Source organism: Sebastes umbrosus, chromosome 10 (assembly GCF_015220745.1).
Source record: "Sebastes umbrosus isolate fSebUmb1 chromosome 10, fSebUmb1.pri, whole genome shotgun sequence".
NCBI lineage: Eukaryota > Metazoa > Chordata > Actinopteri > Perciformes > Sebastidae > Sebastes > Sebastes umbrosus.
This window is the reverse complement of record NC_051278.1, coordinates 21778412-21799053: the sequence shown is the minus strand read 5'-3', so window position 1 is coordinate 21799053 and position 20642 is coordinate 21778412. Positions and strand designations below refer to the sequence as shown.

Genomic DNA, 20642 nt, shown 5'->3' with positions numbered 1-20642 from the left:
CCTCTCCTCCTCCTGCTCTGTACCTGTAGACCGTCAGCGCGCCACGCATCCCCGCCCCTCCCTGCTTGATGGTATGATCCTCATCTGTCATCACCTGATTGGTCGCACGGACATCATTAACACAACATTCAGTCACATTTAAGATCCAGTGACTTCATTAGGCTCATCATTCCAAAAGTCCGTACTGTCTTTGGCCATAATTCCTTTCATTTTGCCGCTGCAAATGACTGGAACTCACTACAAAACACGCTCAAACTAACAGCTCTCACATCTCTCAACATGTTCACACAAAAGCTGCAACAAGTCATAGTTGACTGCTGTACTTGCTGACCAGCCCGTCACTTCTCTCTCTCTCTCTCTCTTCCATTACAATTTTACAAAGAACATCCAGTAATCCACCTTTTTTTGTACATAGTGTTTATTCATTTCTGACCTATTTATTTACCTATGCTGTTTTTAGCCATTTTCTCATGTCTTGTCATGGCATGCTGTATGTTTGTCATACTGTACTGTATCTGTGCTGTTTGTGTCGCTTGTGTGGACTGTGTTTTCATACTCTTGCTGCTGCCTCTTGGCCAGGTCATCATTGTAAATGAGAATTGGTTCTCAATTGATTTTACTTGGTTAAATAAAGGTCAAATAAAAAACAGTCAGTGCATGGAATGCCCGTGGCGCGGAGAATATCGTCCTATGATTCTGTCTTGAATTAAGTAAAGAAAGAAAAAAAGAAAAAAAAAAAAAAAACGGCTCTCGTACGGGAGCCGGCTCTTATCGTTCACTTAAAAGAGCCGGCTCTTTGAACCGGCTCGTTCGCGACCAACACATCACTAGTGTGTTTCCTCTTTCCATCATGGAGGTCTCTTCTACAGAAAGCGCGGAAGACGTGAAAAGTGGAAATACATCGGACCCAGAGGACGAGAGATGCTCAGATATTGATTTTGGACCTTCAAAACTCGGGACGAAAGAATAGTTAAGTGTTGTGATTCGTTGTGTTATATATAACGTTAACTTAATGTATAGCCACAGCTAGCTTAGCTTATAGCTACAAGAGACAACAACAGAGATAACGGTACCTGATATAACGGTACCGTAGTTAGCTTAGTAGTTAACCCTTTTAAAATATGTTTTAGGACCGCTTATTTCAACCACATTTACCACAATAAGTGCGCAACGTATAATTGACACTTCCAGCATTAGGTGTTGAGAACAAGCTGAATTGTTGGCTAGTAAATAGGTGCTGTTAGATAGTGTGATTCACAGTCTGTCTTTTATTTACTCCTCTACTTCATGTTTTTATTTTTTATTTTTTTATATATACATTTGATATTTGATATTGCAATATATTGTTGTTAATTATTTTTTATTTTTTGTTTTATTGACACAACAAACTAAATTAAATTAAATTATTTCTCTATTGTTTTCTACCATTTCCATGTTCTTTTTTAAATATCTAGCTATATATTTGTAATTTGCTTAATTAATTGTATATATATATTGTGTGTATATATATATATATATATATATATATATATATATGTTTTTGTTTTTATTTTGTTCTTTTTTATTATTATTGTTATTATTGAATTGACGCTTTGGCAATATTGTTCACCTAACAGTCATGCAATAAAGCTAAATGGAGAAATGCGTGGTACCTGTCTGAAAACATTAGCAATTTATAAATGAATTGATTATATATTATACATAATTTGTGTTTATTTTTTTGCACTACACTTTATCATGATTCTAATATGTGTCATTTGTGCGTATACTATTTATGTAACTAATTGTCAGTGACTGTCTTTTTCTGCAGTTGGGAAGAGGCGTACCAAAAAGAACTTGAGACATTCACAGACGTTGGGGATGTTGGTGAGATATGGTAATCATACAGTATACAGAGTATTGACATGCTGGCATGGTCATTGCTTGATTTAACCCAACATTTCCGCTGGATTACAGTATGAATATTTGTCATGCCATACTATGACGATTCCCAGTAAGAGATTTGTTTTGGTGTCTGATAATAGCCCGTCCCATTACTAAAGCCTGTGTGTTTCCATCTTCTTCCAAGGTTTGGTGAGGAGAGCATGAGCCGTGTGCTGCGATGGATGGACAGAGCTGAGATCCCAGAAAATGCTGCCATTCTTGACATTGGCACTGGAAATGGAGCCTTTTTAGTTGAACTGGTGAGAACAGAGTAAAATATTTTTTGACACTATTATGATTGTTATTTCACGGGCACTTAGTGTGAGTGTTGTTAAAGGGTCAGTTCACCAAAATCACAACAAATCACAAAAAATATTGCAACATCTGTGGATTATACAGGGTAACGGGGATATTGTTATGGTGGAAATACTCCTTGTTGTTGTATTCCGAAGCTTAGAAAGCCACAATTCAAATGTCTTCCTCTTTGCAATCTCAAAACCTCGCCAAATACTATCTGTGTGACTAAATCCCACTCGCGGTTAAGTGGAAAATATGTGTCTGATTTAGGTGATCTGAGCCTTTTAATGGATTTAATTTTCTCAGACATTTCTATAACAGTTGATAAGCTTTGTTCTTTATTTTGCTGTGTTTTTTTTGTGTCAAGGCTGGACATGGATACAGGAATCTAACTGGTATAGATTATTCTGCAGCATCTGTTGAATTGGCCAGAAACGTTCTGCAGGCGGAGGACTTAACGGATGTCACTTTAAAGGTGGGTTCAGTTATGTTTAGCTGGGTTTTTCCACCAAAAGTTCCTGGGATTTTTAGTCCCTGGAACTACTTTTCAAGGAACTAAAAGGTTCCTTCCACCCATTGTTATTTGCGTATCCACTGCGTTCTAAAAACCTGCGAAGATTAGGCAAATTAGTCCGCCGACGTATGAAAACGCATTATGACATGGGACTAGGGCTACTGGTGGTCACAGCAGTAAACACACTCTGCAACCTCTAGTTCAGTGTGCCCTCCTGTTTTTATCTAAAAAAAACATGCTGGAAAAAAACATTTTCCATAAAGGTTTTGTCTCACTGTGATGATATTTACTGCTGCATATATATACTGATGCACGTTGGATGTAATGAATGAAAGGCAGCAGAGGAAAATGAAACTAAGAGCATCTGTCTCCACAGTAAATCATCTATTGAGTGTTTGAGGGTTGTTTATTTGTGTTTTAGAACGTTAATGCTGTGAAATAATCCGAAAATAACATTCACAGTACCACCGTATTAGCATTACTGTACAGTTAACTTACACCACATTTAGCTGCCACAGGGGCTACAGTCTGTTCAAGTGACATTATTGTGATAAGAAGTGAGCAACAGTTGGGAAATGTGAAATGGTACCAGGCATACTTTCTATTCGGGAATTTTAAATCTTTGCAGGTTTTGCAACAAATAAGGCTGGAGCATTCACATCATGGCTGAAATGTATATCTTTGCACATGTATTTATGTACTTTAATGTCCATTTACAGTTTTAATTGATCACTGGTATACTATGCAAGTACTTGTAGTGCTAGGTGAACAGCATGTTTTCTGAAAAAAATTAAATCCACTCCACTTAAGTGCAGCTAACATAATATTTAGTGGATCTTACGCCATGTACAAATCAGCCATTGATACAAAAATGAATCCCCTCTATTCCTAAATGCCAATGAAACAATATAGCTTTCAGCAGACCGCGAGCCGGCCTGGGACGGTCAGAGGAAACTCTCCTGTGTTTACTATGTGGGAGAGTTGGATAGGAAGAAGGCCCTGGAAGTGATGGAAGTCTGCCCACCATTCAGATTAAACCACCTCAAATGGATTGGTAGGATTTAACGTATCTTCTAACATGCACATGCAAGAAAAACAAGTTCATAATGCTGGTTGGTCTATAAGGGATGTGCTGAATGAGTTTTCCTCTCTTGTGTGTATAATGCATTCGCATATATGTTATATGCATCACACGCCTATGACCGTGTGTGCTTTGCTTGGGCAGAAAGCCCTCTACTGAAGTCAATATTGACCTTAGCTGGACAGGGGGAGCACAGAGGTTGTGTGAGTGTGTGTGTGTGTGTGTGTGTGTGTGTGTGTGTGTGTGTGTGTGTGTGTGTGTGTGTATGTGAGAGAGAAATGGTATGTTGGTATTTTTTTAATACAGCAGAATGCCAAAATAATTTGTGTGAATGTGCAGCCTTGAATGGAGTCTAAGTGAGTATGAGTAGTTTCAGCCACATGATAAAAATAAAAGCTGTTTCGACAGTGCTTACCTCAAAGGTCATTATGTCAAGCCCGGCCTCCATTTACATCGCCTACTGCTACTTTGACACGCCACCTTCATGTATTCCTTCAACATCCTCCAACTTTCTACTCGGATCATTTGCAACAATATAGGGATTTCTGTCTCTAGTGAATCACTTGAGCATCGGTCATAAATCACACATTTTGTGACCCGTGGTTGTGGCTCTTGAGCTCTCCCCAGAGATCTGGTGTTCTGCCCTCTGTCCAGATAAAGGGCTCCTTTCACTGGTGGTATGGTAGGTCAGCAACCTCCGCAGTATTAACCACAGTCATGTCAGCAGTTGGAATTTAGTTTTAAAGTTAACCAGTGAGGTATAACACATTTCATCGTGGTTGATGCTGAAAGATATCTTCTGCAGGCAACTATATAGTTTACCCTACATCTAAAGAGTCACACAAAACACGAGGCTGTATATTTGCTGTAGGGTTGATCAACAGACAATCCTTAACTTCTCCCTTTTTTTTCTGTATTTTAGGAGATGGATTTCTTAAACTGCGAAGGGAAGCTAAAGGGTTTTGATGTCTGCATCGACAAAGGAACATTTGATGCGATAAGCTTGAACCCAGACAACTCCAAGGACGGCAAGAAACTCTATGTCCAAGCTGTAAAAGACGCTCTCAAGGACAAAGGGTTCTTCGCTATCACTTCCTGTAACTGGACAAAAGAGCAGCTGCTAGACCGATTCAGTGAAGGTGAGGGGAAATTACTTGTTGTCTGATCATTTATTTTGACAAATACTGTTAAATCTTGTTCATTTCTTAATGTGAGAGCTGTTTAGGACTTTCTTATCAGGCTATGCAGCTCTCCAACTGTCATACAAGGCAGATTGACAGGTCATAGTGCAAACCCGTCCTCCTTGCTATTGCTCAAGCAGTTCCTAGTGTATTATTTTGTGGTTTCCTGCAGCAGTTTATTCATCTTTTTTAAAGTATTGCAGAAGGTCAGTATTTTGGTCTTGGGCAATACATACATACTTGCCAACCTTCCCAATTTTCCCGGGAGACTCCCGTTTTTTATTACCCTCTCCCAGTTTCCTCCCGGGGTCACCATTCTCCCACTATTTTTCCTGATTTATGGCTAATTTTCACACTTTCTTTTTCCTTTTCGTTATCTTAACCTGTTTCTGGCAATGTATGTAATACCTACAGTTTGCAGGAGCAGAAACGGAATAAAAACTGACGAATATTAGTTTATGTTAAAGATTCACACGCCAAGTTTACGCCAGAGGAGCAAATTACTCAGTTTTCTTTCTTGAGAATTAAAGGCAAAATTAAAAGTTTAACATAAAAATGCTGTTGCAGGGTACTACTACTATTTTTGTTATTTTCATTATTTTCATTATTTTTAAGTCACCAGAATGCAAAGTAGAAACAAAGAATGCAAGAAGAAACAAAGTCTCTGAAACACAAACTTTTCTGGGGGAGGTTGGCAAGTATGAATATATATATTTTAGAAATACACATGATTGGGTGTTTTTGAGTGTCCATTGGTATTGTACAAAAGAGCCAAACACTTGTGCAAGCAATTGAAGCAATTAATTAATTCATGCATTTCTAATCAATGCATGATGTAAATGATGACAAATAGGGTCCCTGGTCTGACAACAGCTCTAGGCTATTAAAATTTGCCATAAAAGAAGCCCATAAATATGTATAGAAACCTACCCTAATGGCTGTTCTGGCTAACATTCATACCTGAGTTTCGAGGAAATGGATATTTTAATAGAGCACATTTTTCTTCAGGATATTTTACACAGATTGTCTATTCCTGTGCTAACAGTACAATCAGGTTAGCTGCTTGGTAGTTGTTGCCAAATGAATAAGAATAAATAGCTGCCTGGAGGGGAAAATGCAATAAAAATCTAAAAATAATTGCTTGTAATGTTAAAGGTTCCCTGTGGAGTTTAGTAGCGTTATGGAGCTGTTTTTTCTACGAGTGGGTCCCCATTTTGTTTATCTCGTGTATGCGCATCTGGATGCACATGTCACGTGCATGCAGGTGGAGCAATACACAGTCCTGCCAATGGTTACGCACTATTTCACTGATCTACAGGTGGTGGTAACATGCCAAGATATGCAGCAATACGCCAACAAAGACAGGGAAGAAGACCAACTAGCAAGCATGGCTGTAAACAATGCTGGATTTGAAATACTTTAAATACTGGCTGTTTTATGAGGAATGAAATACATTGGACATGTTTGTTAGAGCTCAAAGATACACACAATGGGTAACACTGACTGTATTAAATTGTTTGTTTTACAAGAAAACTCCACAGGGCACCTTTTAAAGTGCTGTAAATAAGTTAAAATAATGGGAAAACATGTTGAGTTTTGTTATCCGACCCACAGTCAGACACAGTTCCACAACTGTGACAGTTACCTGGCAGGTTGTTAAGCTTCAGGCAACAACAGCCTTGTAAAGTCAGAATTTCGGCAAGCGTCCATTAGCTGTCACTCCTCCTCAGTGTAGTCACTCTGGAGAGCCTGCAGGGGGCCAAAGGGCCCGAAGATCTCATCTGTCACACTGACAGGCCGGCTTTACAAGGCCCCGGGAAGCACCACAGATGGTGGATGGATAGTTCATGACTCTCAGTTCTTCTCCTAACCCCTCTGTAGCCATAATCAACGAGAAAAAAGGTTCTAGTTATCTGTGTTTAAAAGACAGCATTTGTGATGTTCTTTCTTAACCTGCAAATGTTCTGTGTTGTCTCGCAGGATTTGAGTTTGTGCAGGAGTTGCCTACACCGAGTTTCCAGTTTGGAGGCAAGACGGGCAACACTACGACAGCACTCATCTTCAAGCGAGTACATTGATCCACATGTGCCTCGGAGGATACTTGTCCTTTTTGTGCCATCAATTCTGCAGTTTGTTTTTTTAATTAATAATTGTCTTGAAATAAATTAATAGTTTTTGTTTTTGGTGCTGTCATATTAACTTTGCATTGATCCACAGCGCTATAGGAACCTGCTACATATATTTGTATAAAACTTCTGCTTTATTTGTGATACAGTTACAGTCATTTCAGTTTCAAGGATGTTCAGATACATTAAAAACGGTACAGCTCATGTTGGAATGTACAGAGCAGTATCTCGCGTAGTATTCCAGAAATAGCACTGAAGTAATTTTCCTCACCCTCGTGCACCGACTGACACTTATTTGACTGTAACATTACTTTCCTGAGGCTATTTGTACTAATAGTTCAGCCAGACAATTATTCAAACTTTATTTGATTTGATTCGTTACCACAGGCCTAGAGGCTAAAATGTATTCTGTATTTATTTTATAATAGCGCTATAAGAGAAGGAAAATACACAAAATGTCATTCCATTTCAGTTTCAAGGATGTTTACATACATTAAAACCGGTGCTTCAAGTTGGAATGTACAGAGCAGTATCTTGAGTAGTATTCCAGAAATAGTACTGAAGTAATTTTATTTATCACATGACCTTTTAACCTTTTAAATAGTTTCACTGCATACACAGAGTTATTTGTTAACTAGTGGCTTTTCTGTGGATTACAAAACAAAGTCATGATCTGTCATTGAAGATTATTAATCTCACATTGGAGGTGTTTTAATATTGCACAATGTAAACTAGTTTAAAAAGCTGAATAACGGCTACGGCTCACACACAAGGTACAATTACATTCAGGATAATATATGTGTTCACGTTAAATTTTCATCTCCACACCCTTGTGCACCAACTGACACTTATTTGACTGTAATATTACTTCCTAAGGCTGTTTAAAGTAATAGTTCAGCCACACAATTATTCAGTCTTTTGTTTGATTTTAGTCATTATCACAGGCCTAGAGGCTAAAATGTAGATGCCACGCTTTCTACAAAAATTAAATAACTTTGGAACCGTTTATGATGCAAAAGATGTAGTTGCACCCAACGTCACATGGAGCCCAAAAACCCCTAAGTACAATTTTTCACATTGAAAAAAAAAAAAAAATTCCCTAGTTGACTATGGAGTTATTCAACAAAACACAAGTTTTTTTGTTTTGAATCATACAATATATAACACGTGATACTGACTGAAAGAATAAGCTCAGAATTGGCAAAAATATCAAACTAAGTCCAGGCATTTCTTTGTATATGTAGGCTCCAGAGGGTAAAAAATGCATAATATAAACTAGTTTGAAAAACAGAATAACACAAACAGCTCACACACAGGTGGCGTACAATTAGATTCAGGATGATATGAAATGTGTTCACATGACACTTTTACTTCTGGTCCCTTGATGTAATGTAGGTTCTTGTTCTTGTGGTGTCAAGAGACTGAACTGCTCACCCTCGGGCACCAATTGACACTTATTTTACTGTAATATTACTTTCCTGAGGCAACTTGTAGTAATAGCTCAGCAAGACAATTATTAAATCTTTGTTTGATTTGAGTAATTATAACAGGCCTAGAGGCTAAAGTGTATTCTGTATACATTTTATATAAGGGCTATATGAGAAAGATATACATAATGACTTCATTCCATTTCAGTTTCAAGGATGTTTACATACATTAAAAAAATGGTGCTTCATGTTGGAATCTACAGAGCAGTATCTTGCATGGAAGTCATTTTCTATAACACGACCTTTTGACCTTACACGGGAATGTCTGTTAACTCCTGACTTGTCTGTGGATTACAAAACAAAGCCTTAATACGTCACTGAAGATTATTAATCCCACATTGGAGGTGTTTTAATATTGCACAATGTAAACTAGTTTAAAATATCTGAATAACGGCTACAGCTCACACACAAGTACAATTAGATTCAAGATAGTATGAAAATGTGTTCACATAAAACTTCATCTCCACACCCTTGGGCACCAACTGACACTTATTTGACTGTAATATTACTTCCTGAGGCTGTAGTAATAGTTCAGCCACACAATTTGTCTTTGTTAGTTTGATTAATTATCACAGTCCTAGAGGCTAAAATGTTTTCTGTATTCATTTTATAAAAGGGCTAGAAGAGAAAGAAGATATACACAATAATTTGTAGTGAACTTCTCCCTATTCCATAAATCATATCCCTTTGCAAGACCCTGTTGAGAGTCCTGACCCACTGTTTTAAAACCATTGCTCTGTATTACCAGGTAGTTAATTGCATCCATCTTTCATGTCATTTAAAAAAATAGCCCGTACCTAATTGGCTAAACTGGAAACCAGCAGAGCTAGGGGTCCTGAGGACCGTGATTAAGAACGTCTGACATAATGAATAAACAAGAGGCCATGCTTTCTGTCTGCCATTTCCTTTCTCAATGGCATCATTAATACCTGTCAAACCCTGGTTCCTAATTGCGAGCTGGGCCAGCGGTCCAATGGGAGCCGTCGCTGTTGAGTAAACACATGTGAGCTTTACAAGAATTACTGCCTGGAATTTTACAAGGCTCTGGATATCCTGTCTGGATGTGCATATTATGCCCACATTTACAACTCTCAGAGATTTTCCCATGGAGTGAGACCTCCTCCATTACACATCCTCCTCCTTTACCTTTGACAACATTCACTAAAACAAAACATCTTGATAGACAGAAGAGTGTTTTTCACTGTGTCGTTTAGATTTTAATATGTACTGAAGTTACCTCCTTGAATATTCTGCAGCAGCCTACTCATTTCCCTTGCACAGGTGCTGTTGCTAAGGAACACACTACACCACAATCCTGTTTGCCTGCGTAAAGTCATGAGTTTCTTGGTCAGTTTTTCCATGAAACATCATTCCTAACAGTGGTTGCACTTGAATCAGAATCAGAATTCATTTCCAATTAGGTTTTCACACAGCTACAATGAATTTGCCTTGGTAGTTTGGTGCATAATGGTGACAATAAACACAGTAAAAGAAAGGAAAAATAAGTAAGTATTGTAACTAAAGAAATATAAAATAGAAATGTGCAATTAAAATGTAAAATATATCAGATCAGAATCAAGTTTATTTCGTCAAGTATATACTGTACATAAAAGGAATTTGACTCCCTTTTTTATGCAGCTCTCTCAATGTGCTTACACAGAATAGAAATAACAGAATAAAGAATACAATAATCAATATATAATGTCTATATACAGGTCAAGTGTTCGGGAGTTGTAAACAATACAAATAGTGCAAAGAAATAAATATGGATATACGTGGACTAGATGATTATGTACAGCATGTACATGTGGAGATGTCTATATACTGTATGTACACTGAGAAGGATTTATATTTACACTGACAGGTATGTGGATATTATAATATGTACATAAAGTGACAGATGATTTGTACATATTATAGACAAATGTGCATTAAGGACGGTAATTTATAATCTGTAATGTCTATGAAAGGCTGTAAGAATTATAGTCTAAAAGAGCAGCAGTGGATATTTGGTGTTACAGGGTTATTGACAGTGTATGACTGATTAAGTGTTCAACATGTATCTGTTACAGTAATTATAATTCAGACAAATCTTTACTTGTCTGTGTCAATCTTTGCTTTTAGAGAAGTTGCTTAAAACGTCTTATTTATGAAGAGTCATTAAAGTTGCTGTGGGTAGAATTGGAGCAAATATGATTCAAAAAAGTTATTATTTTTTTTTTTAGTTATTTTTTTGGGGGCATTATTCCATTGTTATGACAGGACAGTGGATAGAGTCTTGAAAGGGGGGAGAGAGAGAGTGGATGCGGAAAGGGCCACAGGCCGGATTCGAACCCAGGCCGCCGCGGTCAGGACCAAGCCTTAATACATGGACGCCCGCTCTACCAACTGAGCTAACCCAGGCGCCCCAAAAAAGTTATTTTTATATAACGGTCACTATATCCTGACAGTAGTGTATGAGACAGATAATCTGAAAAAAAATCATGTGACTCTGTGTCCTCCAGTGCTCCTAACGGCATCTGTAAGATTTCACAGACCGGAGAAAAAACAACCAATCAGAGCCGAGCTGGAGCCTTGCCGTCTCTGAGCAGCTGTCAGTCACTCACGAACTCCGATCAAACGGTCAAACTAGGCAGCGCTGATCAAATATTAATCAATATTCTATTACTGTAATGCCTATTTCTTGCCTCATATGTTTTCAGAAACATCTTGTAGTGTACTGTTTAGCTGTGAAATGAGAACGTTTGTGACCCGACAGCCATGTTGAGATCAGTTGAGGAAATACCAAGCACCGCCCACCAGCTGGAGCACACCCAATAGGAACGCTGTCTCTCTCTCTGAAATGACCTGTGATTGGCCAAAGTCTCCCGTCATGGGCTAGATTTTTTAAAGCCTGAAAACAGAGTCATGAGGAGGTGCAGAAGTCTAGTTTTCTCTCAGAACAATTGAATTACAATATGCTGAAAGGTTATTATGGAATTTTTGCCCAATGATGCCAAAAACATTCTGCCTACTGCTGCTTTAAGACATTTTATTTATAAAGAGTTTACATAGTCATTAAGTAATGTGCTCCTGTGCTGACAGTTGCATGTAGTCTATTTCTGTTATTTGGACAACTGGACATATCTTGACCTTGTGTCTGACTGGCTTTCTAGTTAAATGGGCCCACTTTAACCAAAAGGGAAGTTGGAACCGTTTCTTTCTGCCATCTTTAGAAGTATTTTATTACCATCCACCATGAAGTCAAATAAAGCTGTAGATCTTGCTGGGTTGAACCGAGCTGTACATTACATTTACCACCGTCAGCACTTTCATGCCTTGTTGGGTTGGCACACGGGTCTGAAGCTACACTTTTATTCCACTCATAATATTAACCTATAAGGGCTTAAGACGTGATGCCAGAACCCACTGGCTGCCCTACCAGCATGAATACCACGCTTTCATTTGAACCTCTCAAGTGTGATGCTGCAAATATTTATGTGTTTTTTCCCCCCCATCTCCCTGGAAACACGTTTGAAGCTTCCCTAATAGGATTTTAGTGGATTGATTGAATTACTCCATGTAGCAGTGAAGTTTTCCATTTGCAGGAGAGCCAATGTGGAAGTGGGAAAGATTCCTCGGCTCTTTCTAAACATTTGAAACCGTTTCACACTCCGCCTTTTGAGTAATAACTACATTACAGGATTATATATCAACTCCAATGAGGCGTTTACGTTCATGTTTATCGAGTTTTAACATTTTCGATACATGTCTATGTCATTTTTTTAGGTTGGTTACGACTATAACACAGACGGTATGACCTTAAGGGGCATAGTAGCAACTTTTTTGGTTGATTAATTAATGTAAATGTACCTTTCTTTGTAGTGCTAGCATGTCAACACATTATTTAATGTTTCTTTAACATCAATGAAAAGCATAGTAACACAAAAGTGCAATGTAAATACTGTAAATCTACTGTACGGATATGTGCAATAACATGCTGATCACTCGGTGCAATAATTATCTGATGCTGTGCAATAATTATATAATTATCTGACGGACACTTTGTGCAATAATTTGGCAAAACTCTAATCTGGCAAAAGTGTCATCTCATCAATATACATATTGTATTTTTATATTTTATATTGTATTATCTTTTATATTTTTTATATTTATAGATAGATGGATGGATAGATAGATAGATAGTAACTTTATTGATCCCGAGGGAAATTCAAGTTTCCAGCATCATAGTTCCATAGTGCAAAAACATGTTAGTAAAAAGGCAGTAAAAAAGTTAGTAGTGCAAAGTACAAAGTACAAAAAAATATACCAGATATAAAAATACAAGGAGATGAAGAAAACTGTTAAAGCTGAATATAGTGCAGGGTAACAGCTGTGTGATACACGACTACTAAAAAAGTGAGTATAGTGCAGAAGAGACTCTTAAAATTGAATATAGTGCAGAAGAGACTATGAAAATGAGTATAGTGCATTCTTATATCTTTTTTTTATTGTTGTATTATCTTTTCATTTGCACATATGGGATTGTCACAATCTAATCTCGTAGTACTACACAATGACAATAAAGGGCTTGAATCCTGAATGTAGCACATGAGTATTGTAAATGCCTGAGGGAGGAACGTAGCGGAGCATACCAACTCGGAAAGGGTGCGGGGGGATGTTCTTTTTAAAATAAAGTTTGAGTTGTGTGTTATAACGCACTTAAAAGTTTTGTTGTTTTCTATTAATAATTAAATTCTAAGGATTTAACTGTACAGTATAACCTGGCACTCCTCCCGTTTGCTAAACAAGTCTCCTCGTCGGTCACTCTTTTTCCGGTCCCCCCTGTCCACATATTGTTACAAATCAATGCTGGAGTTGTGAAAGCAGTAGCGAGCTCTCAGCTGCTCGCAGTCCGGCTCAGTCAGTCCTGCAGCGCTGGCGACGCTGACACTGGCTGCTGCAACTGCAAGAAACTTTTTTTTGTGTGTTTTTTCCTTTTGTTTAAGATGACCTAACGTCGAAAGAGCCTCTGCTGGTCAGGTAGTACGACATTTGTTCAGATACACGGTCGTTATAGCTGTTGTTCAGCTGTGCATCATCATGTTTTCTCCTTTCTCTGCTGCTGCTGCTGCTGCTGCTGTGTACTTTTGTCTGTTTCAGTTCATACTGGGTTTCCCCTGCGACTGAAACATTAGATGACAACTTTGTTAGGTTACTTTGGGGGGCACAAATCAGGCTGCATTACATATAATAGCATTTTGTCTCATTCTAAACCAGATTAGGCACAAAACAGTGCAGTTTATGGCATGTTAGCACTCTTTGTTGATGTCTCATTATTGCCTCCTGCTTAGTTATTACAACTGTTTTACTGAGTTTTACAACTGTGTCTCAGTTGTCTGACCAACCTGTTGCTGCATTAAAAGTTACTGCTTAATAATAACCTGCTGCACAATCAGGTTGATCATTTTGTCTCATTCTCTGCTACCTTTCAAGCCAGATTAGGCACAAAACAGTGCAGTTTATGGTTCATGTAGCAGCCTTTTGTTGCTGCATTAAAAGTTACTGTTTAATAATAACCTGCTGCACACATTAACCAAGCTCTGTGTGAGCTTGCAAACTCCCCTCCATCTATCAACCATGGTAATAAAGCCCAGGCTGTTTGTCAGATACACTACCTGTGTAGGTGGAGAGAGAGAGAGAGAGAGGCAGTGTGGTTGCTCTGCACAGCTCATATTGACATTTGGCTCCTCACCACAACCTGTGAGAACAGATTGAGAGAGAAGCTGGAGAGCTTTGAGTCATAGGGCCTGGTTGCATATCTCTCACCAATCACCACCGCACATTTAGGTTTTTGTTTCCTCTCCGGATTGTCATCTGTAACTACTGATTGATGTGCTTTTTTTCTGAGCATAATTCTTTTACGCCGAAGAGGTTGAAACTATGTTGTTCCTCCTTTGGGTTTTGTTTCTGTTTTTTCAGAGCAGAGATATCAGGCTGCATCCTTGGAGTCCAATCAAAAATACACACAGTGTTTATAGTCCATTGTTATGACTACGTGAGTCATTCACTGAATTTCTGTTATTACACATTATGGAGCTGAAACTGAGCTTACACACGTTGATAAGAGCTGATAAGAACGTAAAGAATAAAATATTTTTATATCTATTTATGGGTGATGTATTGGTGTCTTAATTACGGGATAGAGTTCATACACATTTTGAAATTGCTTTATTGCCTTAGTTCAAAGCGAAAGGCACTGAATGTGGAGCGCCGTGACAGCGAAGCTGAAACTTCTTATTTGTCAGTGTTTCCTTTCCTTTGTGGGTATAGGAAGTGACTGTTGGTGCTTATGTTTTGCCCTCTCTAATATTGCACGGCAGTTGGTTGATCTTTGTGGACACCGTAAACACGATACCACGAAGAACTGGTTTGGTACCAGGGTACCCTAATTGAAAATACCTGGAACTGTTTCTCGCTGCCACCATGGCAGCGGTTGTCCTTGACTTGGTATGGCCGGCTATATGGTTAACTAAACGGGAAGTTATTTTTCTCAAGAATCCTGCTCAGAAAAATGCTCTCACAGATTGCAAGGTGTAGCTGAAGTCCAGGTTGGAAGTGCAGCAGAGAGCTGGCCAAAAGATTGAATCACGTGTCAGCTCCAGTGTCTGATTACAAAGGGGATGTTGATAAGTGCCTCACAAACAGTGGTTAGGATCAGAGGAAACCTGTTCTGAAATATTTCCAGTTTTGGGAAGATTATAATGACCACGCCTGACGCTTTGATTGAAAAAATAAAATAAACCACTGATGGAATGTTACAGCTTGGTGTGAGAAAGCAAATGTTATCTATGAAATCATGTGAACTTGACAATACTTGTTGATCTTATCTGACAAGGGCAAGGTTGAAGATGTTCTATACGGTTTCTTTTCGTTTTTTTAAATAAATATAAATCTGTTTTCTACAAAAACTTTATATATTTGGTAAAATGAGCCAAATTTCAAATGCAATACGCATTTAATGCTGCCATAAAACAAACCAAATAGTACAATACCTTTTGCGGAAATACAGTCTAAAACTGAAGCTGCAAGCAGCTATGAACGGGCGACAACAGGAGTTTGTAAAAGTTTGCCCCTGGCACTTTAGTGCTCGGGCACCTAATTAACCAAATTATTATTTGAATCTGGAAATATCTCATTACTGACTATGTTAAATAATATTCTGATCAAACATTCAATAGCAGTGCTACGGATACATTTAGTTCAAAAGAGGTTCGAAACCCAGCCCAAACTGACTAAAGAGGAAGTAACCCATGCTCATCACAGTTACTGCTAGTCACTTTTTGCTTTTAATGTTTCTAGTGAAGCTCAACTTTATGCACTGACATTGTACTCGACGACAGCTCTGGCATTGTTAGAGTGTAGACTTGTTTTGGACATACTACGGACATAATTTATGGAAGCAATTAAGGCCGGTGGGTTTTTAAAGGGGATCGCTCTGCACTCCAGTGTGTGCTCAAGACACGCACATTTGCAACGTCTTTGTGTTGCGGGCGAAAGGCCCTATTAGAGCTCCATTCTGTCTGTGGGCAGCTGTGTGCTGAGCGAGCCGCAGGGCCATTCTCCGTCTGTGTGTACAACTCTCCCTCAGTCCACACACTCTGCAACTTTCCACTCATTTTGACTTTCTGTATATATTTCAATCTCACTTTTTGCTTGTTTTTTTCACTTCATCTTTCTGTTCCACTAACACTGTGGCTTTCTTTCTTTCACTTGTCCTCTGGCCCGAGGCATTATGCAAAGCTACCAGAAAAGGGTTGTTAGCCATGCCTGTCCATGCTACTCTCTGAGAAGCTTCCCTTTCTTCTCTGTGACCTGCAATCATAACCGCCGCTGCTACTGACACACTGAAACTCATAAGACTTGGCTTCAGGGAGTTAAAAACAAACACGTTATTATTTCATGTTCTCAGTATTCTCGTTACCCCTCACTTTGTATGTTCCTTCCTCATTAACATGATAGATTTGTAAGTCTGGCGTCTCGACGCCCACAGAGCCAAAGACCTGCAGCTGAAAAGAAAAGAAAAGAGGCATTCTCACATACACCAGAGAAGCACTCTCCCCCAACCCCCCAAGACAGGCACCACACTCTACTTAGAGATGAAAAGCATTCTGGGATGCAATAGGAAGGCTCCCATCAACACACCCCACTGTGGTTTTCCTATGTGGCGATAGTGAGGAATCATCTTCAGTTTAAAATAAAGAAGAAGTTGTCTCTTCTGTTGCTTTTTGACTCTCAAATGAGTAACTTTATGCCCTCGGGCTCTTAGTTTTATCTCCATCAACATTTATTTTCTTGAGCTGCTTTGGATTAGCTTCTCCTCAAAATGACAGCCATCACATAGCTCCTGACAGAATCATGTTTTGTGGAGGTTGCGTTTCTGTAGATCCAGCCTGGTGAAAAAATCCCCCAATTGCATCCCTATAAAAAAAAGAGAAATGAAAGCTTCTGTTAGTGTTTCGCACAGACAGCCGGTGTTTCTAGAACCTGTTTTCCACCGTTGTAACATGGTTTTTAAGCGTCCCCTCAGACTTTTACAGTTAACTGCAATGGCTTTTCCTCACACAAATGTGACACTTGATGTGTGACATCCTCCAAAAGTAGCTTTTAGTGCAAGCCTGGGCTTGAGAACTGCAATGTGTCCTGACAATCCTGCTTGCACAAAGGAGGCTAATTATCATGGCGACATATGTCATAACTCCTGACTGTAGGCATCTGTGGTTCATATTGTAATTCTCTCAGTAGTTGGGTCTGAGCCTGTCTGCATGTTTTACATACACCTGCAGGTCATTCCAAACAGCCATACCAGGCTGAACACCAGCGAGATTTGCAAACCATCTTTTATCTTACTGCAGGCAGAATGTCAGTAGATGGAGATGGAGATGGAGAACTAATAGAAGTATTACACTTGAAAGGTTTAAGCCAATCTTTAGTATGTGTTAAGCCAAGTTCACACTATACGACGTCAGATTGCTGTAGTCTTTAACTCGGAAAAGACTCGCGCTCTCATTGGCTGTAGCTCATGGCCGGAGGCCCCGACAATGTCGGTGAGTGTCAACGAGCGTCATTGAGCAGTTCACACATGACGCTCGAGCGCCGGTGTGCAGACTGCGAGCCAACGCAGATAAGGGAGCGGAAAATCAGGGCTGAAGTTGTGTAGTGTGAACTAGGCATTAGTGAGCAAAATTGAACTCCTGTTCCAACTTTTAAAAGTTAAAGAAGTGTAAAAAAAAAAAAGGCTACTTTCTTGTTGTCCAGCATGTGGACCTCATCACTGAACAGTAGAGGTTTAAACATTCAATCCAAGTCTTTCAGAAAATATAAGAACAAATCACACATTCTGCCCCCAATTTGATTTGATACAGCTATATAAAGTAAAATATAAAAAACATCCAAAATGATCAGTCATCATAGTTATGTAAACCTTGCTCTCTAATGGTCTAAGTTCAAACGTATGTTTTCAACAACTTCTCGACAACACCCTGCTCTTCCTGTTTACCCTGCAGAATGAAGAGCTCGTGAACATTTTGTTAATTTTACACTATTATTTGCACTGTAAACAGTGAAAATTTAAACAAGTGACACACCTTCAGTTTGCTTTCGAATATTGAACCGATGCATCTGTTTTACACCTCTACTACACACTATGCTGAGCAGTCAGAGGGTCCATATGGTGAGCTGAGCCCCCTCATGAATGAATGAATGGACCGGTGGAATGCTGCTCATAGTTTCCTTTCTCCCACCCACACACACACACTCGCAACTCGCCCATAATACACCTCCGCAACGTGAACACGGCGTTACGTAACAGCTGTAATGTCACTTTTATTAGTTGATTGGTAGCGACAATCTGTATAACATCACTCGCTTACACAACGTAGGAGTGGTCGCCGCCCTTATAGAGCTGAGCAATTGCAGGGGAGCGCTGGAGGCTCCCATGTAATGTATCCCTGATGGATTAGAGCTCTGGTTAGTGTGCACAGAACAGAACAGAACAGGCACTCATGGATAATGGAGGAAACCACAGGCGGAAAGGCAGGGATTGATGGAAGGGGGGTGGTGGTGTAATTAGGGGTACCTGATGTATGGAGAGTCGTGGCATGCGAAGGTCACTCCAGGGGGCAAGAGGCCCCATACCTCCCTTTACTCAAAGTGAAACACCTGATCCTACGCCTGTCAAGCTTCTTAAGATTTCAGTTAACTAAGTCCTGGTCTGAGACACAGGGGTCGACCCCAAATCAATTTCAGGCTGCCTTAATGGAGAAGCTGCGTTGTGTTTGCAGGTTGCATGTCACCATGCTGCAGCTTAGTAAACTACTGGTTCAATAGTCCAGTTTCCTATAACAAACACTCCATGATAAGGAAATGATGAGCTGTTCATACTGTCTGTGTGATGTCTGCCTTTTCACATCACCAGTTATCCTCTTGTTTTGTGTTTGGTTGCTATGGCTACCCATTAAATTTCTAGAAACAGAGTACTACTTAGCAACTGTTTTATGAAGGAAGTCAGAGGGAACCTAGCCTCCAGATATATCTGTGAAAAATGTTGAATTGATTTTACTTTAAATCTTTTTGATGCTTAGTGGTGTGACTAAATGATTTGACATTACATGTCGTACATTACTAATCTGCTCTCTGGAAGGAAATGTAGCAGATATGTTAAGTAAGCCTTATCTTAAAGCTATCACATATACAGTAAGTAAACATAGCGAGGGCGAGCCAAGTCATTAATGAGGCAGCTTACTTACTGTAAATGTGGATGTGAAACCATGTGAAATCCTGATGGGATGGGATGTTTGTAGCACTAGTTTATTGTGTTCTTTTTTTTGAAAGGAGTGGCCATTGAGGCGTCTTATGTGACAACTCTGTGTCACAACGCTTTGTGAATATCACTTGTGCGTTCCACACCCAAATCAGCAGCGGCATGTGACCACAAGGGAAGCACAACCCCTATACTGCAAAAGGAAGTGTGCTTGCATATGAGTGTTGTACTAATGTTCATGCCAACTAAGCAGCAGTAAGAAGAATGGCAGTATTAAAGGGATACTTCACCCCCAAAATATTAATTTGCATATCAATTACTCACACAGTGTTACCTTGAATTTTTGAAGAAAACTTTTTCTCTCATGCCATGATACAATGTAACTGATATACGAAAGATCATTTTGGAGGTGAAGCATTCCTTTAACTGGACTTTCAGGTTGACTCTGACAAAAGGCAATTTTAAAGTTCTTTTGAGTTATGATCATACTTCTGTTTTCATTGCAAAGCTGTTGTTAAGATAAGATAAGATAAGATAAGATAAGATAAGATATTCCTTTATTAGTCCCACAGTGGGGCAATTTGCAGTGTACAGCAGCAAACAAGAAGCATCAGCTAACAGTAAAAAAAGAGCTAAACTAGGCCAATTATCTTTTTAAATTGCTAATTAAAGGAGAACACCACCTAAATTAAGAATATGTCATTTCCATTGCCTAGAAAAGTTCAATCAACATTTGTGAACATCGCTCCCCATTCATTGTGTATGGCGCAGTTCCACACTTCATCACAAATTTGAGTTTTTGCACTCTAGTTTTTGGATTTGGGAAAGTGGTTGTTCATGTCTACTAATATTTTCTGGACTGTCTTAGACCATAGGAATAACATATAGGAATTTTTAAAATGGCCATAGTTCCCCTTTAAGTAGGGTGCCGGTTGTATTTATGCAGAGGTTGATGGTCACTGTCGTTAAAGAAACGCTCAAGGGAATCCGCAACAGGAGGCCAGAACCTGACTACTGACAACGCATAAAGTTTGACTGAATGAGCTCCTCACTGTTTATGCACTTTTGAAGATCTAGTGGTGTGATGGCGTGTTGTTTTTGGCCAGTTTTCCTGTGCCGCTGGGTACTAGGGTGATGGCCAGAGGATTCAGTGGTATGTCTTGACCTCCCTAGGACCATTTTTACGACCCCGGCCTCATTATATGTGAGAGGGGTGGCTGTGTGTTCACCCT

At 39.2% G+C, this 20642-nt stretch overlaps 2 protein-coding genes across 6 annotated transcripts in view; both read left to right on the top strand.

The window, feature by feature from the left end:
• The first annotated feature begins 789 nt into the window (after window positions 1-789).
• eef1akmt2 (EEF1A lysine methyltransferase 2) lies at window positions 790-7142 on the top strand. The gene is made up of 6 exons (XM_037783246.1): window positions 790-969; window positions 1811-1876; window positions 2069-2183; window positions 2588-2695; window positions 4738-4954; window positions 6977-7142. The coding sequence occupies exons 1-6, from the start codon at window positions 851-853 to the stop codon at window positions 7072-7074; spliced, it is 723 nt and encodes a 240-aa protein (XP_037639174.1). The 5' UTR covers window positions 790-850; the 3' UTR covers window positions 7075-7142.
• Window positions 7143-13476: 6334 nt separating this feature from the next.
• LOC119495440 (protein FAM53B-like) overlaps window positions 13477-20642 on the top strand; it is a 51416-nt gene continuing 44250 nt past the window's right edge. For 4 of the 5 annotated variants that reach the window (XR_005208489.1, XR_005208488.1, XM_037781877.1 and 1 more), the window contains exon 1: window positions 13477-13631. The gene's annotated coding sequence lies outside the window, so the exon portion shown is untranslated. The remainder of the gene's footprint in view (window positions 13632-20642) is intronic. The other variant, XM_037781876.1, reaches the window with a different exon arrangement.

Excerpts from the sequence above, each read along its gene's own strand:
- eef1akmt2 (XM_037783246.1), top strand. The coding sequence starts at position 851 with ATGGAGGTCTCTTCTACAGAAAGCGCGGAAGACGTGAAAAGTGGAAAT. Across the intron at positions 1,877-2,068 it reads GGGGATGTTGGTGAGATATG|GTTTGGTGAGGAGAGCATGA; the intron begins GTAATCATACAG and ends TCTTCTTCCAAG. Across the intron at positions 2,184-2,587 it reads GAGCCTTTTTAGTTGAACTG|GCTGGACATGGATACAGGAA; the intron begins GTGAGAACAGAG and ends TTTTGTGTCAAG.